Consider the following 14,617-nt stretch of genomic DNA (forward strand, 5'->3'; position numbering starts at 1 on the left):
GAGTCCCATGCTTCTCGTCCAACCTGTTGGCTGTCGGGCGTGAGCCCATGGCGGCAGGGCCGGGACTTGGCCAGAGTCACCTTCTGCAGCCCCTTGGCCAGGCTTGCTCCCCCCTCAGCCCCCCACCGTGACTCGGGATGCTCCTAAGGGGTGCAGCCCCTCGTTAGAAACCCTCTCCTCTTCCCTCCTGGGCTCAGTTTTCCCTTTATCGGAGGCCGAGGGTGGGTCGGGGAGGCGTCGCTGCCGGGAGAGGCGGGTGATGTCAGGCGTGTGTCAGCAGTGGGAGGCGAAGCCGGCGAAAGCGGAGCGGGGAGGGATGGCACCACCACGACAGCCGCCTCGCACTTGGCTCTTCTCATGGCGCCCTTGACGCTTTCCGGAGGGACGGGGGAGAAGGGGACGGTGCTGTGGGCAGGTGAGTGCGGGGATGAGGGGGGCGGCCGAGCCGCCGGCGCTGTGCTGGGGATCCCTGCGTGCCGGAGCACCCACGGGTGCTATTGCTCAACCCCCTGACACACTGCGTTAAGCTGTGTTCTCTTTGATTTTTATTTTTTTTTTAAATGTATTTATTTAAAAGTTACAGAGAGGGCACTTCTGAAAGTTGTGTGACCGGACGGGGCGCCTTTAGTACAAAGATAAACTTAAGCAGCAGAGTAAAACTTTCACAGTCTTTTAGACTTATTAGTTCAAGTAAGTGACATCTCGCCTCGCTCCATTTTTCATATAACCGGATCTAATAATAAATTGTAGCACTAAAAAAGAAAGCTTTAACTAAACATAGTGAAAGGTTGCTGAAAGAGACAGAGTTTTCCCCACAAACACATGCACTGGGTTATGTTCCATTTACGATCCCTGTTAAGAATGTTTTAAATGCAGCATGGTGTAATACGCGATTTATTTTTTTTTTTTTACAAGACATGAAGTTCCTCCATCGTCAGAGCGCGGCGGGTCAGCTTTTGGAGGAGGTCAGGGGGAATGTCCCGTGTCCTGGGGGACTTGTGGTGTGGTGGCTGTGCCCTTGGAGGGCTTTTGATAGACTGTGGGGAGGGAGAGGGTCGCTGTGGGGTTTGTCATGATGGACCTGAGTGCTTTGGCTGGATCACTGATTTTGCGAGCTAATCTCTCCGACTTAACGCTGGCTCTGCCTGCCCAGCCTGGGTGGAAGTACCTCGAGTACCTCTGCCTGGGCTCTAGCCCCCAGGAAGGCAGCCGGCTGTGAACTACAGCCTGTGCTACTGCACTCCTGCACCCTGTCGTCTTCAGGTGACATCCTTGGGGACAGCCATAGGGGTCTCCATGTGCGCCTGGGCACCTTGGCACTGCTGGAGAGGGGGCAGGAGGTGGTGCTGCAGGACCTGGGGGGTGGGGAACAGCTCGGCCAAAGCTGGGCTGAGAAGATGCAACCCCTGATGGATCATCCCCAGCAAGTGGCTAATGCTGGGTCAAAGGGAGAGCAGATTCTGATGAAATTCTGATCCCACGGGTGCAGCTGCCAAGCCCCGGTTGACTTTGATCTCTTCTCCCAGTTGGCATTTTGCAGGAAATCTGTGGTTTCCTTACAGAAGTGTGCATTGTGGGGTGGCTTCCTCCGGTAGCTGCTCGCTCTCTCTCTGTATGTGTTGCTCCCCTGCTCCAAAATGTCATGCTGAATCCCTCACGCAGTGTCTTCAGAAGAGAAAGGTCTTGGCTTTCCCCCAGCTGCTGCCATTCCCTGGGGATGTTCTGAGGGAAGAGACCACAGGTGTCTATGCAATTACTTTGTGTAGAGATTTTTGCATTTAATCAGAGAGAAAAGGACCTTAACTGCCTTCCCAAGATCTCTGTGAACTTGTGGCAGTGAAATTAAATGTGCCATTGGTGGAAACAGGTGTTGTCACAGGCAAAATCCTCAACCTGCAATGCATTGTCTGTAAGAGTGTGAAATTACTTGAGGAGCGTCCTATACATTTATATTTATGTGCTTATTTTTTTTAATTGATGTTATGAATGTTGTTATTGCTGAGTCTGTGCCGTAGCTGAAGACACACAGGAATTGTAATGTGCTGAAATTACGTAACCTTGCGGGGAGAAGACTGGTGATTCTTGTGGTGACAGTGTTCCGCTTCTCTCTCCCAATTCTCCTAGCTATTTCAATGGAAACAGCTGGAAAATCTCTATTTCCGTGAAAAGAAATTTGCTGTGGAAGTACATGATCCTCGCAGGTAAGGCTGGAGGGGAGGTGGTTGTGGCAGCGGGATGCGTCTTTAGCCAGACTGGGAATTTGTCATGTGGTGTTAGCGAAGGGGGATGGGAGGTGCCTCCGAGTTCAGCACAAACCCGAATTTACTCTGGGCTGTGCGACACTGAGCCTGATCCTGCGTTTGGCAGGGCAGGTCGGGGCTGGATCCGGGCGGTGGGTGATGAGCAAGTAGTGCTGCGATGTTGCAGAGGGCAGGTCACAGCCATAGGAAGTGACCTGGAGCAACTGTTGAGGTGTTACAGCTCTGGGTGTCCTTCTTTCGAATTGCCTGTGATGTCCACCAAGGGAGTTCTTGGAGCAGAGGGAGGACAGGCTGAGAGAGTTGGGGTTGTTCAGCCTGGAGAAGAGAAGGCTCTGGGGAGCCTTTATAGCCCCTTCCAGTACCTAAAGGGGCTACAGGAGAGCTGTGGAGGTGCTTTTTACAAGGGCATGTAGTGATAGGATGAGGGGGAATGGCTTCAAACTGGAAGATGGTATATTTAGATTAGATATTAGGAAGAAATTCTTCACTCTGAGGGTGGTGAGCCCCTGGGGCAGGTTGCCCCGAGAAGCTGTGGCTGCCCCATCCCTGGGGGTGTTCAAGGTCAGGTTGGACGGGGCTTGGAGCAACCTGGGCTGGGGGGAGGTGTCCCTGCCCATGGCAGGGGGGTGGAACTAGATGATTTTCAAGGTCCTTTCCAATCTAAACCATTATGTGATTCCGTGACTATTTGTCATGGCCAAATTTGCTCACTTTACAAAACCCTTCCCCGAGAGGCTGCTGTAACGTGCCTGTGCAGCAGGAGACACAGGAACACAGCCCACGTGACTTTCTTGCTCACCTTCTGCCCTCCCCTGTCTTGGCAGCGATGCTCTCTCCTCTCAGCTTGAGCCTTCAGGGGCCCGGAGGAGCGCTGCCGGTTGGGGTGGGAGCTCACCCGCAGGCTGCTTTGCTGTGCCTTCCCCTCAAGATCCCTCCCAAGATGAAAGAGCTTTTTGCCCAGGGTGAATTTCTGACTCCACCTTCCTTTCTGCTTCTCCTGCTGCCATCCTTTCTGCCTCTGGCACAGGACCGCTGTGCCTCTCAGCTGGGCCAGGAGGAGCTGCGAGATGCTCTGCCGATCCCCCCCAGGTCCCCCATCCTGTCCGATGGCTCCTTTCAGGATCCCCGTGGCAGTCTGCTCGCCATTTCTAGGTTTATAGCGTACCCCACCGTTGGTCTCGGCAGCACAATTACACTGCTGAACTAAAAGGCACAGCGGTTGCTTCTGCTCCGTGTTGAAAAGCACAACCAGGAGGGACTTTAGCTTTGTAGAATTAAGGGAAAGTTAGGAGGGAGGAAAGGCAGTAGCACGGGGTGGTGGGGAGAAGAAAATCGGAGTTTTCACATCTCTTTAAAAAAAAAAAAAAAGGCTGAGCCTTGCCTGGTTAAGGGAGAAGCACTTGGGACTTTAAACCTCAAAGACCTGTCTTGAAATTGCATTTCTTTTCATCTCCTTAGAATTTCAGTGTCGAGAAGGACCTTTGGTCAGAGTGGACTGGTAGTGCAAACCTGGTATGCAAACACTTCCCTGATCAAGTCCATTTGGGTGATGGCAATCAGTCAACACCAGTTTTACTTGGACAGAAAGCAAAGCAAAGTAAGTCATAAGGCGTTTTACTGTGGGCATAAGTTTCAACACCTTTCCTGGATGTGCTTCAGTGTATGTTTTTCCATGGATGAACTACTCTCCAGAGATAAGCTACAAATTGTTTTTGTCAGCTTTTTGAGAAGTCTATTAACGACAGTATTGTTATTCGATCCATTTTAGCCTGCCTGCAATTAAGGGCTATGGAAGCGTAATCGCAGAAGAGGGAATTCCCACGTCTCAGTGTTTAATCTGCTTTTTCTTTTGTGTCCTTCTCATGTTCATTTTGAACATGGTGCAAACAGCAAAGTGATTTTGGGTTGGGAGATGGTTCAGGCTTTGGGGACAGAGGAACTCCAGCACGTCCCTGTGCACCGACAGCTCCTGCGTGATCCTATTGCTTTAGTCCTTAATTATGTGGGAGATGAGGTGTGAAACATCATCTTCTGTGACCCCATGTCCTGAAGTTAATTAGAGGTAACTTGATGAGGCTGGATTTTTTATTTTTTTAATTTTTTTTTTTTAAACTGCTTCAGGCAAAAATTCCTTCAGCCAGAAGCTTGGATGATATCGCCATGGATCTGACAGAGATGGGAACACCAAAAGTTTCAAAGCTAGTGACTTTGGAAGCAAAGAACCAGCTTATTATGGCCAGCAACGGCAGTTTGGTCTCATCAGGTAATACTTCGTGTAAATGCGAGGTAGTGAAGTACAGTGAGGCTTGTGTATGTGAAAAGGGAAAACGAGGCTAGTTGACCATAAATACAGTGACATATGTGAAGGTGTATATTAGTCATGTGTCTGAAACAATAACATCAAGGGTATAACCTGCTGCTTCCCCCCCTCTATAACTAAATAAGGAAATAAAAATATGCTAGATGGATAAGCACCCATATACTCTTGGTCCGTGGATAATATGTTATCAGTTTACCAGTCAGTCCTTGAATGACTCTAAGTCTCACCAAAGTCTGAAGGAAACTTGATCCAGGTGAAGTTTAAGCACTTGTTCTAGGAGTTGAATTGCCCTGAGTTTCCTCAGAAATGAGCAGAGAAGATAAATGCTTCCAAATATAAAGCTTAGCTCTGGAGTAGACTTTAGATCTGTCCCCTCAACTGTGGCTGAGGGGAAGAGGGGGGAAGGTCGCAGCCTGGCTGCCGTGTGCAGGTGCCTGGAGGTGAAGCCCAAGCGAGGAGCCTCAGTGTCTCAAAAACCAAGTCAGAGCCCAAATATGAAGTATACTGCAGATATTGCTAATGCAGTGATTCATATTTGAGGTGGTGGGGTTTTGGGGTGTATACTCGGGACTTGTCGTGTAAGTATATACATTGGGGGGGTTGAAAAAGTGTGGATTTCCTAAAAGCGTGCTTGCTGGATGGCACAAGCACTGGATGTTGCACTTGGAATAATGTGTTGTTTTGCTGGGCTGGACTCCTTTCAGGAGATCTCAGCTTACTTGACCAGGAAAAAAAGGGCTTTTACCTGCAAATCCTCTGAGAACAGAGAGTGTATTTTTCAGGGTCTCAGGATTCAGAGGTCAGTGAAGAACAAAAGAAGGAGAAAATTATGGAACTAAAGAAGAAAGAGAAACTCCTTCAGGAAAAACTGCTTCAGAAAGTTGAGGAGCTGAAGAAAATCTGCCTGCGAGAGGCGGTGAGAAGTGCACCTTACACTGGGGTCGGGGCGGGTGAGAGCCCTTCTCTCCATCCAGACCTTCATGTGGAGCCCTCTCTGTTCCCCAGGAGCTGACGGGCAAGATGCCCAAGGAGTATCCTCTGAGCGTTGGAGAGGAACCTCCCCAGGTCAGAAGACGTGTTGGCACAGCCTTCAAGCTGGATGACAACCTGCTCCTGAGCGAAGAGGTGAGCACTACAGTTTGTTTTCACAGCAGAGGTGGGGTGGCCAGACCGGTGGCCAAAGCCACTTGTAAATAGTCCAGCTCTTCCCTGATTGTTTAAGAGGAGGCAGCTGGGACCGTGGCTTGCATAGGCTGGGAAATTTAGGTAGGTACCGCCCTTATTTCAGCTATGCTGCCTTTGAAATGACCAGGAAGTTGGCTCTTTCAAAAGGCGTTAAAATCCCCTGACCCGAAGCCCTGATTTGGCCATGCTGCTTGAATTTTAATGGATGTTTTGCTGCTAATTAGAGAACAGGTGCGTAATGCCATTTGGCAAGCCGTGGCTACGAGCTGTTCTCGAGCGTTGATTTGTGTCGGGCTGAGATTGTGTTTGAACCCAGAACATGTCAGGAGCGTGCACTGTCCCCCTTGCAAAATCATCTGTCTGTGAGCATAGTTATGTGACAGGTGACAGCAGGAGGAGATTTATCTCTGGCTTAATGCAAGTTCCACCTAAGTAAAATCTCTCTATATTGCTCAAGAAGCTGATACGAATGAACTCTGCTGGCAGAGACTGACTCAGGAGATACGGTAATTCAGATATACGCAGTTTCTGGGTGCATACCATTCCCCCTCGTTCCTTGTGAGATTTGTTAACAAACTGTATCATCCAAGTAGTAAGTAGGTGTTGGGAACTTTGCATCTGTCTTTCACCAAAAACTCGCTGCCCTGGTTTTCAGGACTGGTGTAATCCATGTCTGCAGCAAACTGATTTTATGTAGAGTGCTTAAAAGCTATTGAAACAAAATCCTACTTGACCACATTTGATCATGCATTGCTTAGCACTGCTGCAGCGCCTTTCATCTGAGCATCTCAAAGTTGTTGACAAACAATTAATTAAAGCCTCCAACTCCCTGTTACGTAGGAATGGTGGCATCAATTTCCATTTTTATTTTCCCCAAAGCAGGGAGAGATTTTGAGCAAATGTTTTCAGGCTTGGACTCAGAGCAAGAGGTTTAGTGGTCTAAACCTGAATTTAGGTGTGTATCTTAAGTCACCCAGGCTCAAGAACTTTGGACTTTTCTTAAGGGATCTCGTAATCTTAGACTAGAAATTCATGTGCTGAGATTGTCTTGAGTATAACATCTGGTATTTCTGTGTGTTCTGCTCAAGATTTCACTTCATTACCACAAAATAGATCTTCTGTTCAGTACTTTCATTCATAATTTCTACCCAGAGCACAAGCAAATAACTCATCTCATTCATTTGCAGGATCCCACTTTGCAGGACCTGGAGAGCAATTTTATCATACAGCAAAAGCTGGTGGAAGCAGCAAAGAAACTTGCTGGTGAGCCAGACCTCTGCAAAAATGTGAAGAAGAAAAGAAAGCAAGAGTATACCGATGCTGTAAAAAAGCTGCAAGAGATAGAAAATTCCATAAATGAGTATAGAATCAAGTGTGGCAAAAAACCAACCCAGAAATCAACTCTCACTCTACCAGGTAAACAAGAGAATTCCCCGTATTCTTATGAAAACGGGGGGCAAATTAATTTGGCTCACTTACAAGTTTTGTTTACATCTCCTCTATATGATTTTTATCTTCTCCAAGGCAGTTAAGTAAGAAAAAAAGAGATGCAATTGCTGCATCTGATACGGTAAGTGCACTGCTTATAGGCTGAGGGCAGAATAAGCTGCGGATTTAGGAACAAGTGGAGACTCGTTCCAGCACCAGGTACAGACCAAAGGTGCTATACTTAGAAAGGCTGGCAGGAGCATCTCAGCTGAAACTGGTGTGGTGTCTTAAATCCTAGTGTAGTGAGTGCAGTTGTATATCTGAGCTGCCACAGGCAAAATCTCTCGCCCTTTCCTTCTGCAACACTGCAGTTCTAAAAAAAAAATAGAGCATGTGAGTTTTTCCACACGATTGAGGAAATAAGGATCAGAGACTTCGTTTCTTGGTTAAAAATTACTGATTTCCAGGACAACATAAGCAAAGTTCAAGAGTTTGAGTGCAATTAGTGGCAAACAGATTTTTGACTAAAGGCATTTGCCAGTGATGAGCACAGTGAAAGCAGATGCCCTTGGCTTCTTCATTCTGAAAGCGTCATTTTCTTAAAGGAGGTGAGATTCTTGCTGCTTTGTAGGATAAAACATAGAAACTTGTTAGCGTCCAAGCCAACGGAAGGAGTCTGGGAGTCGTAAAAGCTCATAGGTATTGCAGGCTCTTCTAGTTTCCACAGTGATTAACAGTTTTATGACATCTTTTACTTCTCCCGTCTGTGGAAAATATGTATGGATAATTGTTAACGTTTAATTGATTTCTTTTTTTCCCCTTTGTTCCAGAGGATGTGCTGTTTTGTGGGGTTGGTGGGGTTTTTCCTGGGAATTACAAGGTGGGAAAGAAAATGCAAGGTTTTTATGCTGTTTATATTGATACCCTCTTACTGACCCTGGAGATGAGACCTTTTGCCAACATGTATTTTCCCTGGAGGAGACCCTTCTCCTGTGCACTGCCAGGTTTCTTTTGGGGAAACCTTTGGCATGTCCCGTTCCCGTTGAGAGCTTCGTTTGGCTTCTTACCCACCACAAACCACGGCAGCGCTGGGCTATCCATCGTCACAAAGTGCTTATTCTGAAATGTTGGGGATCGCTGCTTAACGTGGCCCAGCCTAGTTCCTGATTGACAGAGATGAGGAAAACATCTGGTTTTCCAGTCCCTTGCTCACCAATCTGGCTACTTATTGTGGGAGGCCCTGTATTATCTGGAACACGTGATGTGTAGTAACGACCAGGAAGCTACTGAAGGACACCAAGCCACAAGAGCCCCGTTGAGGCAGCATCCGTGCACAGTCACTGCTCTGTTACAGGCATTTATTATTTTTTTGTCTTGTTGTGCAACTTAGGAGTTGATCCTTATACATTTAGCCCATCGTTTTGCAATATTTGATATGCGACATCCTTGTTTGCTGTCTGGGAAGGTGGACGCAGCCAGAAGGGACTAGACTCCATGTCTTGAAGGGTCTCCCTGCAAGTAGGCACTGCAAAACAGCAAATACTTAGCCAGCAAAGTCAGGTGCATTCCCTTCCAATTCCTGACTTGCACTGCAACGTATATATGTTCACCTGAAGCAGAACTGTCATCTGCTTCAATGGTTGATTTTTATGTGTAACCTTTTCCCTGTCGCTGGCGGTACTCTCGGGCTCAAGGTGCAGGTTTCAGAAGGCTGAGCCAGTGATGAGTCACTTGCGTCTGTGAATCTGGGGAATGAGTCGTCGGAAATAATGTGTGAAATAGTAATATTGATTTATTGAATCAAACCATAGCTATTTTCATCCCAGCCCCCAGGAGATGGGAGGTGAAGGACATACTGGACTGCCTCCTGCTCCCCGTTTTCCACTTTCCCTTTCCTTGGCTTCCACCGTAGCCCAGGGTTTCTTCCACTTTTGCTGAGAATTGCACAGATTTAGGATTTAAATTCAGAGCTCTCCGCTACGTCAACATTGCAGACCCCACTGGAATCCACCAGCATAGCTTTAGACTGGCTTCCCCCCACCCCACCCCCCCCGGTAGGTTTTTTTCCTCCTCACACTGGGCCCAGTTCCATATTTCACCACCATGTGGTCAAATGTGTGTGAATAAGCTCCCCTGAAGCTTTTTCCCAGTGTCAGGTTGCAGGCAGAGCTGCAACCCATCCTCGGTGGTCTGACAGATCCCCTCGGGGCCGGGGCCAGCCCCGATGTTTTGCCGTTCTTGAAAAGCTGTTCTGTTTACCAAATTCTTGTAACCAGACCTTTCCTCGCAGCAAAGCGCAACACCGACACCGAGGGAGCAACGTACGCTGCACACGCTCATGATGAGTGATGGAGGAAGCAGGTGTCATACACAAAGTGGCTGCCACCACCATCTTTTGTTGCTTTCTCTCCCTTTTATATGGAGTTTCATGTAGACTTTTTACCCCACCAGTGCTGCGTCTTGCCACAAATGGCCTAGGAACAGATTTTTCTCTGGATTAATTCTCTTGTGCTGCTTTTTATCACCAGCCCGATTTCTCTGCCACTGCTGGTCTGTTCTAAACCTTAGCAAGGACAGGCTGTTTCTGAGCAAGTGTAGTGTGCAATATCAAGGTGAGAGGACAGGCAGGTGCACTGAAGCACTTTGAATAAATAAGAAAATGTAAAAGAAACAGAAAAAATTTGCAATGTCCGTGCAACATTTACCTCTCTCTGTGTTGTTGGAATTTGCAATAACTTGATTGAAGTCAGTGGAATTATTCTGGATTGATATTAATATAATTGAAGCGGAATTTGTATGCTGATGAAACATTCAAAAGTGAATGCCAAATTTCAAAAGGCGTTTCATACCTACCTGGGTGGGATTTCAGGTGTACCTAGAGGAGATTAGGTGCTAGCAGCCAAGATCTACATGTCTCTGTAGGCTCCTGACTCCTATTGAAGCACCAAAACACCCTGAGAGATCTGTTGGAAGTTGGGTGGAAAACACCTTTGTAAATCTTGGCCTGATTCCCACTGCAGTTGAAAAAAAATCTCCTTTACATAGGCAGCTGAATTGCAGTGAGCACAACTAGGTCATGATATACTCCAAAGCAGGACTGCCTTCAGGCTGTTGAGGGCTAAAGCACACAGATTGCAGTGTTACGAGTAGCAGCTGTTTCTGAAGCTGTAGAAAAACTGTATGTGATATTTGGAAATTAATGTTGGGCCTCCTGTGCTTAAAGTACTTGTTTTCATTCACAGATGATATAATTCCATCTGAGAGCAGTTCCCTGTCCGACACAACCACCTACGATGATGGTATGTTGCTTATCCTTTTCTTCCTATGAAGTGAGCCCGTTCCGAGACTTTCCTTTGACTTGTTGTCCTTTAGCCTACTGCTACTTTGGTGACTTTCAATGATGGATTACTTTATAGCGGAAAAGAAAAGAGCTTAATCGGGAAAGTCTGTCTTCACAATGGGTTAGTTATTGAAAGGGTCTGCTCTGTGAGCTGATCTGAGTTGTCTTTAGTGAAGGTGATTGTTTTTAACATGACCAAGCTGTGAGCTGAAGGCTTTGAATTTCAAACAAATACTTCATCCCTAGGACCTGGCCAGAGGCGGATGAGCGGCTGGAGGAGTTACCAGCTGGGAGGATTTCCCCGACCCTTCTATCCTTACAGCTACTATAAAACTTATTAGAATAGTAGAATAGGCACAAATATTAATGATCTGTTTACGTTTATGTTACCTAGTGAGCCTGCATCTTGTATGGGTATGGTGTTTGCTCAGCTTACTCATTTCACACACACACCCACAGATACACATTCACGCCCTGTTCAACAAGGTGGAAAGGATTTGGCTTGCCTCTCCCTTAAACTGGATAATCGTCATCTGGGGACAAACATTATCTAAATTATTACTCACTTTTCAGTTAGGGCCTGATTCTGATCTCAGTTTGTCCCAGTTTTAGACTTGTAGGACCCAACTTGTGCTTTAAAATTGAGTTACACCCGATTCCTGCTTGTACAAGTAGAAGCAGGGCCAGGGCTTTAGCTTCTGAAGGTGTTCTCTGTGATGCTCGTCCTGCATTTATATGCATTAGTTGGAGTTTCCTCTTGGCTCTGGGACCTGGGTTGTGCCCTAAGCAAAGCGAGAACAAGGATCAAACCAGCGTCTTCCCAGTTGCCTTCAGCCAAATTTGTCTGTCAGTTGTCTTTGCTCACTCAGTCGCTTTTGAAGTCAGTCCCTTTTAGGTTTCAAAACTAATTCTTAAAATGTCATTTTCAAGTCAAGAGCTGGAAGGTGAGGGAGAGGAACTGGCTTTTGCGGAGGCTGAGCTTGCCTGCTCGGCTCTGGGAGGGATCGCACTGCAAACAGGTGTTTTCCCAAGGAAGTTCCACTTTGATCTGGCGCAGCCCCAAGCTGGGTGTAATAACCGTAGGAGCCGGTGCTGCTGAGATCTGTATGAGCCTCCGTGGTGTCCTGTCTGCGTGGAGGAGAGCTCGGTGCAGGCAGGAGAGCTTTTCTAGACTCACAGCTTCCGTAGTACAAAGTGTTTCTGCTTCGGGGCCACAGATTTGTGTACAGGGCAAAAATATCGAGGATTTTGCTAACAAAATACATATTTCATTCCAACAGTGAGTGAATCGCTTCCTGTGCCAGCACAGAGACCCAGCTCTGCGCAGCTTTCTCCAAGGCTTCCTCCACCAAAGTCCCTCGGGGTGGAGAGGATTCATCTCAGAAAGTCATCCATAAACGAGCAGCTCTTGGAAACCAGACACTCCAGGTAGGGCATGTCTCGCTGCCACCGTGCTCTCCGCCTTGCTGGCGTGAGCTCCACTTTGCCCCTGCCGAGACTCCTGTTACTACGGGCACTCCAGCGGAGCCCACTGCCTCCACGCTCCTCTGCCATTGCGGGAGGTGGTGATGGGAGCTAAATTTCCTGCTTAGTAACCAAAGTGTGGATAAGCATGTATAAGTAGTTGTCACGGTCTCCGAAACTGTAGGGTAGTGTAGTCTTTGTGAAGAGGTTTGAGACAGGTGAGAAACTCAATAGCAAGGGCTGTATTTAAGGAATTGCTTGTGCCCACCAGTACCGTCACCCTTTGTCTGCATTTCCGTGGTTTGTTTTCAGTATTAATGAAACAACTTGTAGTTTTCCTGATGATGTGCTTAATGGCTTCAGATAACACCAAAGCTTCCCGATGGTATCAGTATTTCAGCAGGTACATTGTCAAAGCATACAGAATTTGCCTAAGTCCCGATGGGCAATTCTCCATGTAAGAACAGAGCCACTGGGATTCAACGAGCGACCATCATTGGTGCCAGCTGCAGTGACTGGCTGGGGTTCCTTTATGCATCCGTGGGATTCAGGCACTTTCTGAGCTAGAACAAGAGTTCCATGGGGCACGTCCATGCTCTACTGATGGTTGTGTGGTTGTGTTCTGTGGGTTTGATCTGGTGCTGGTTGTTCTCTGTGTAAAGAATTCCCATTGATCTTGATCGTTCTTGGACTGTCTCTCGCACTAGCAGGCTGCTGAAAGCAAGCTGAAATATTTTTGAAGTTTTAGGCAATGTCATGTCATTGCATTTTTCTCAGCTGTCTCTCAAGATAAGCAGAGCAGTCCTCCACATGAGGTTCAGAAGTTGAATTACAGCCATATGTAACCATTTAGCTGTGATGTGCTTCATTTTAAAACTTGTTTCCTTTGCTTCTCTGTTACCTGTTCTCTCTCTTCTGCTTTATACTTCTGTACTTTGGCAGCAGCTTTTCCTGCTGGTCCTGTGAGGACCTCCCTTGCCATGTTACCCCCTTGAACCACAAGAAGGGGTTGAATTTTTCTTCTGTATAACAGATCTGGTTTTTATATGGGAAGCATATCCAGTTACACCTTTACCTCCTTTTTCTTCCCTTCGCTTTGTTTCATCAAGGTTTAGGGTTCACGTATTCTGTGTGCTGGGACTTGCACAGCGTTTAACCTAACTGGGGTTGTCTCCTTCATTACAGGGACCCACTTTCAACTCATAGCAGTCCTTACCGAACCCTGGACCGGCCACCACAGCCCCACGGAGGGAGAAGCATGCCTACAACCCCCGTGCTCACACGCAATGCCTACAGTAGCAGCCACTTACAGTAAGGAGGCTTTGTTTTCAAAGTGGTGTCCATCTTGGGCAGCGGAAAAATAAAAGCAAATGGTGTTAAGAGGCAAAGGGTCCTTTTCCCTGCAGCTTTTCCTACAGCGGGGTCAGGCTCTCAAAATATCTTTTCTGGATTTTGGATGCACAGGTTTAATACCAGCCACCATCTTCTGGCACAGTCCTGCACCAGCTTTGTGATATGCGAGTGTTTCTGTGAGCACAAACCCTGTCTGTGCAAATAGCAGCACACGCACAGGGGTGTCTGCAAAATTAGGAGGGAGTTGGAAGCTGGTAGGCAAGTACTGCCTCTCTGGTCCGTGGAAGACTAGAGGAGAAGGGTCATTTCTACATAGATGCCTATAGGAAGTTTTAACAAGTAATGCTTGTTGAAAAAGTTTCTGTAAAATACTTGTAAGATAGCCAGGATTTATTTTACGTTTCCTTTGTGGCCTTGTTTTCTAACAAAGTGAGGCTTACGAAATTGTATTGTCCGTCAGCTAGCGGTCTCCCCGCAGAAACTTGTCCACGAGCTGACAGATGTCTGCTGTGGATTACTTTCCTACAACCCTCCTGAGAAAGTAAGTGGCCAGATAGAGGCGAGAGATCCCAATCAGTGCCCTTAGTATGGGAAGAGAGCTGCAACATGAGCTCACCTATATTATTAGGCAGCTGAGAATCCGTGCTGGGGAAGGAGGGACACTATAAATCTTAGTGTTATGAAGAGCTCATGGTTTATTTGGCTGGGGTAATGCAGCCTTGAGAGACAGAGCCACAGGAGACCCATCTTCCTGTGTTCCCAGAGAATCACAGAATGGTTAGGGTTGGAAGGGACCTCTGGAGATCATCTAGTCCAACCCCAGTTCTCCTCCTAGCTCAGGTACTTGTGTAGACTTTACCTACTTAAAAACTGTCAGAGCCTTCCTGTAAATCACTACAAAAAGTGACTTTGTGAGCTTTGCTGCTTATATCCCTGTCACAGATTAACCTTGCTCACAACATGATAGTTCTTTATATAGGAGATCTCCTACTGTTGCGGCGAATCTAAAATTCAGCCAAGCCGAATTTCTTGTGATGCAGATATTCTATGTGGAAAGAAAAGACGGGGTTTGTATCGTGGTTTGGTTGGGGAGGCAGCGTGCCTGACTTGCCCGTGCGTGCTCTCTCCAACTCTGTGTATGTTTGCGTGTGACTGCCTTTAACCAACCGACATCTGTGTTGTTTCAGGCCAGATGTTTCCCCGCACCATTGCCGGCAGCGCAGTGGAAGTCTGGAATCCCAAACCCACCTGCTGACCGAGACTCCT

At 47.3% G+C, this 14,617-nt stretch overlaps 1 protein-coding gene across 1 annotated transcript in view; it reads left to right on the forward strand.

The window, feature by feature from the left end:
- The window catches only part of FRMD4B (FERM domain containing 4B), a 64,125-nt gene that overhangs the window by 45,893 nt on the left and 3,615 nt on the right, over window positions 1-14,617 (forward strand). The window contains exons 11-20 of the mRNA XM_009883587.1: window positions 2,125-2,201; window positions 3,720-3,858; window positions 4,383-4,524; window positions 5,364-5,497; window positions 5,587-5,706; window positions 6,954-7,182; window positions 10,437-10,493; window positions 11,815-11,962; window positions 13,184-13,309; window positions 14,539-14,611. Of these exons, the coding sequence (XP_009881889.1) occupies window positions 2,125-2,201; window positions 3,720-3,858; window positions 4,383-4,524; window positions 5,364-5,497; window positions 5,587-5,706; window positions 6,954-7,182; window positions 10,437-10,493; window positions 11,815-11,962; window positions 13,184-13,309; window positions 14,539-14,611 (1,245 nt within the window). The remainder of the gene's footprint in view (window positions 1-2,124; window positions 2,202-3,719; window positions 3,859-4,382; window positions 4,525-5,363; window positions 5,498-5,586; window positions 5,707-6,953; window positions 7,183-10,436; window positions 10,494-11,814; window positions 11,963-13,183; window positions 13,310-14,538; window positions 14,612-14,617) is intronic.

The sequence above is a fragment of the Charadrius vociferus genome, unplaced genomic scaffold (genome assembly GCF_000708025.1).
Source record: "Charadrius vociferus isolate BGI_N301 unplaced genomic scaffold, ASM70802v2 scaffold324, whole genome shotgun sequence".
Classification (NCBI taxonomy): Eukaryota; Metazoa; Chordata; class Aves; order Charadriiformes; family Charadriidae; genus Charadrius; species Charadrius vociferus.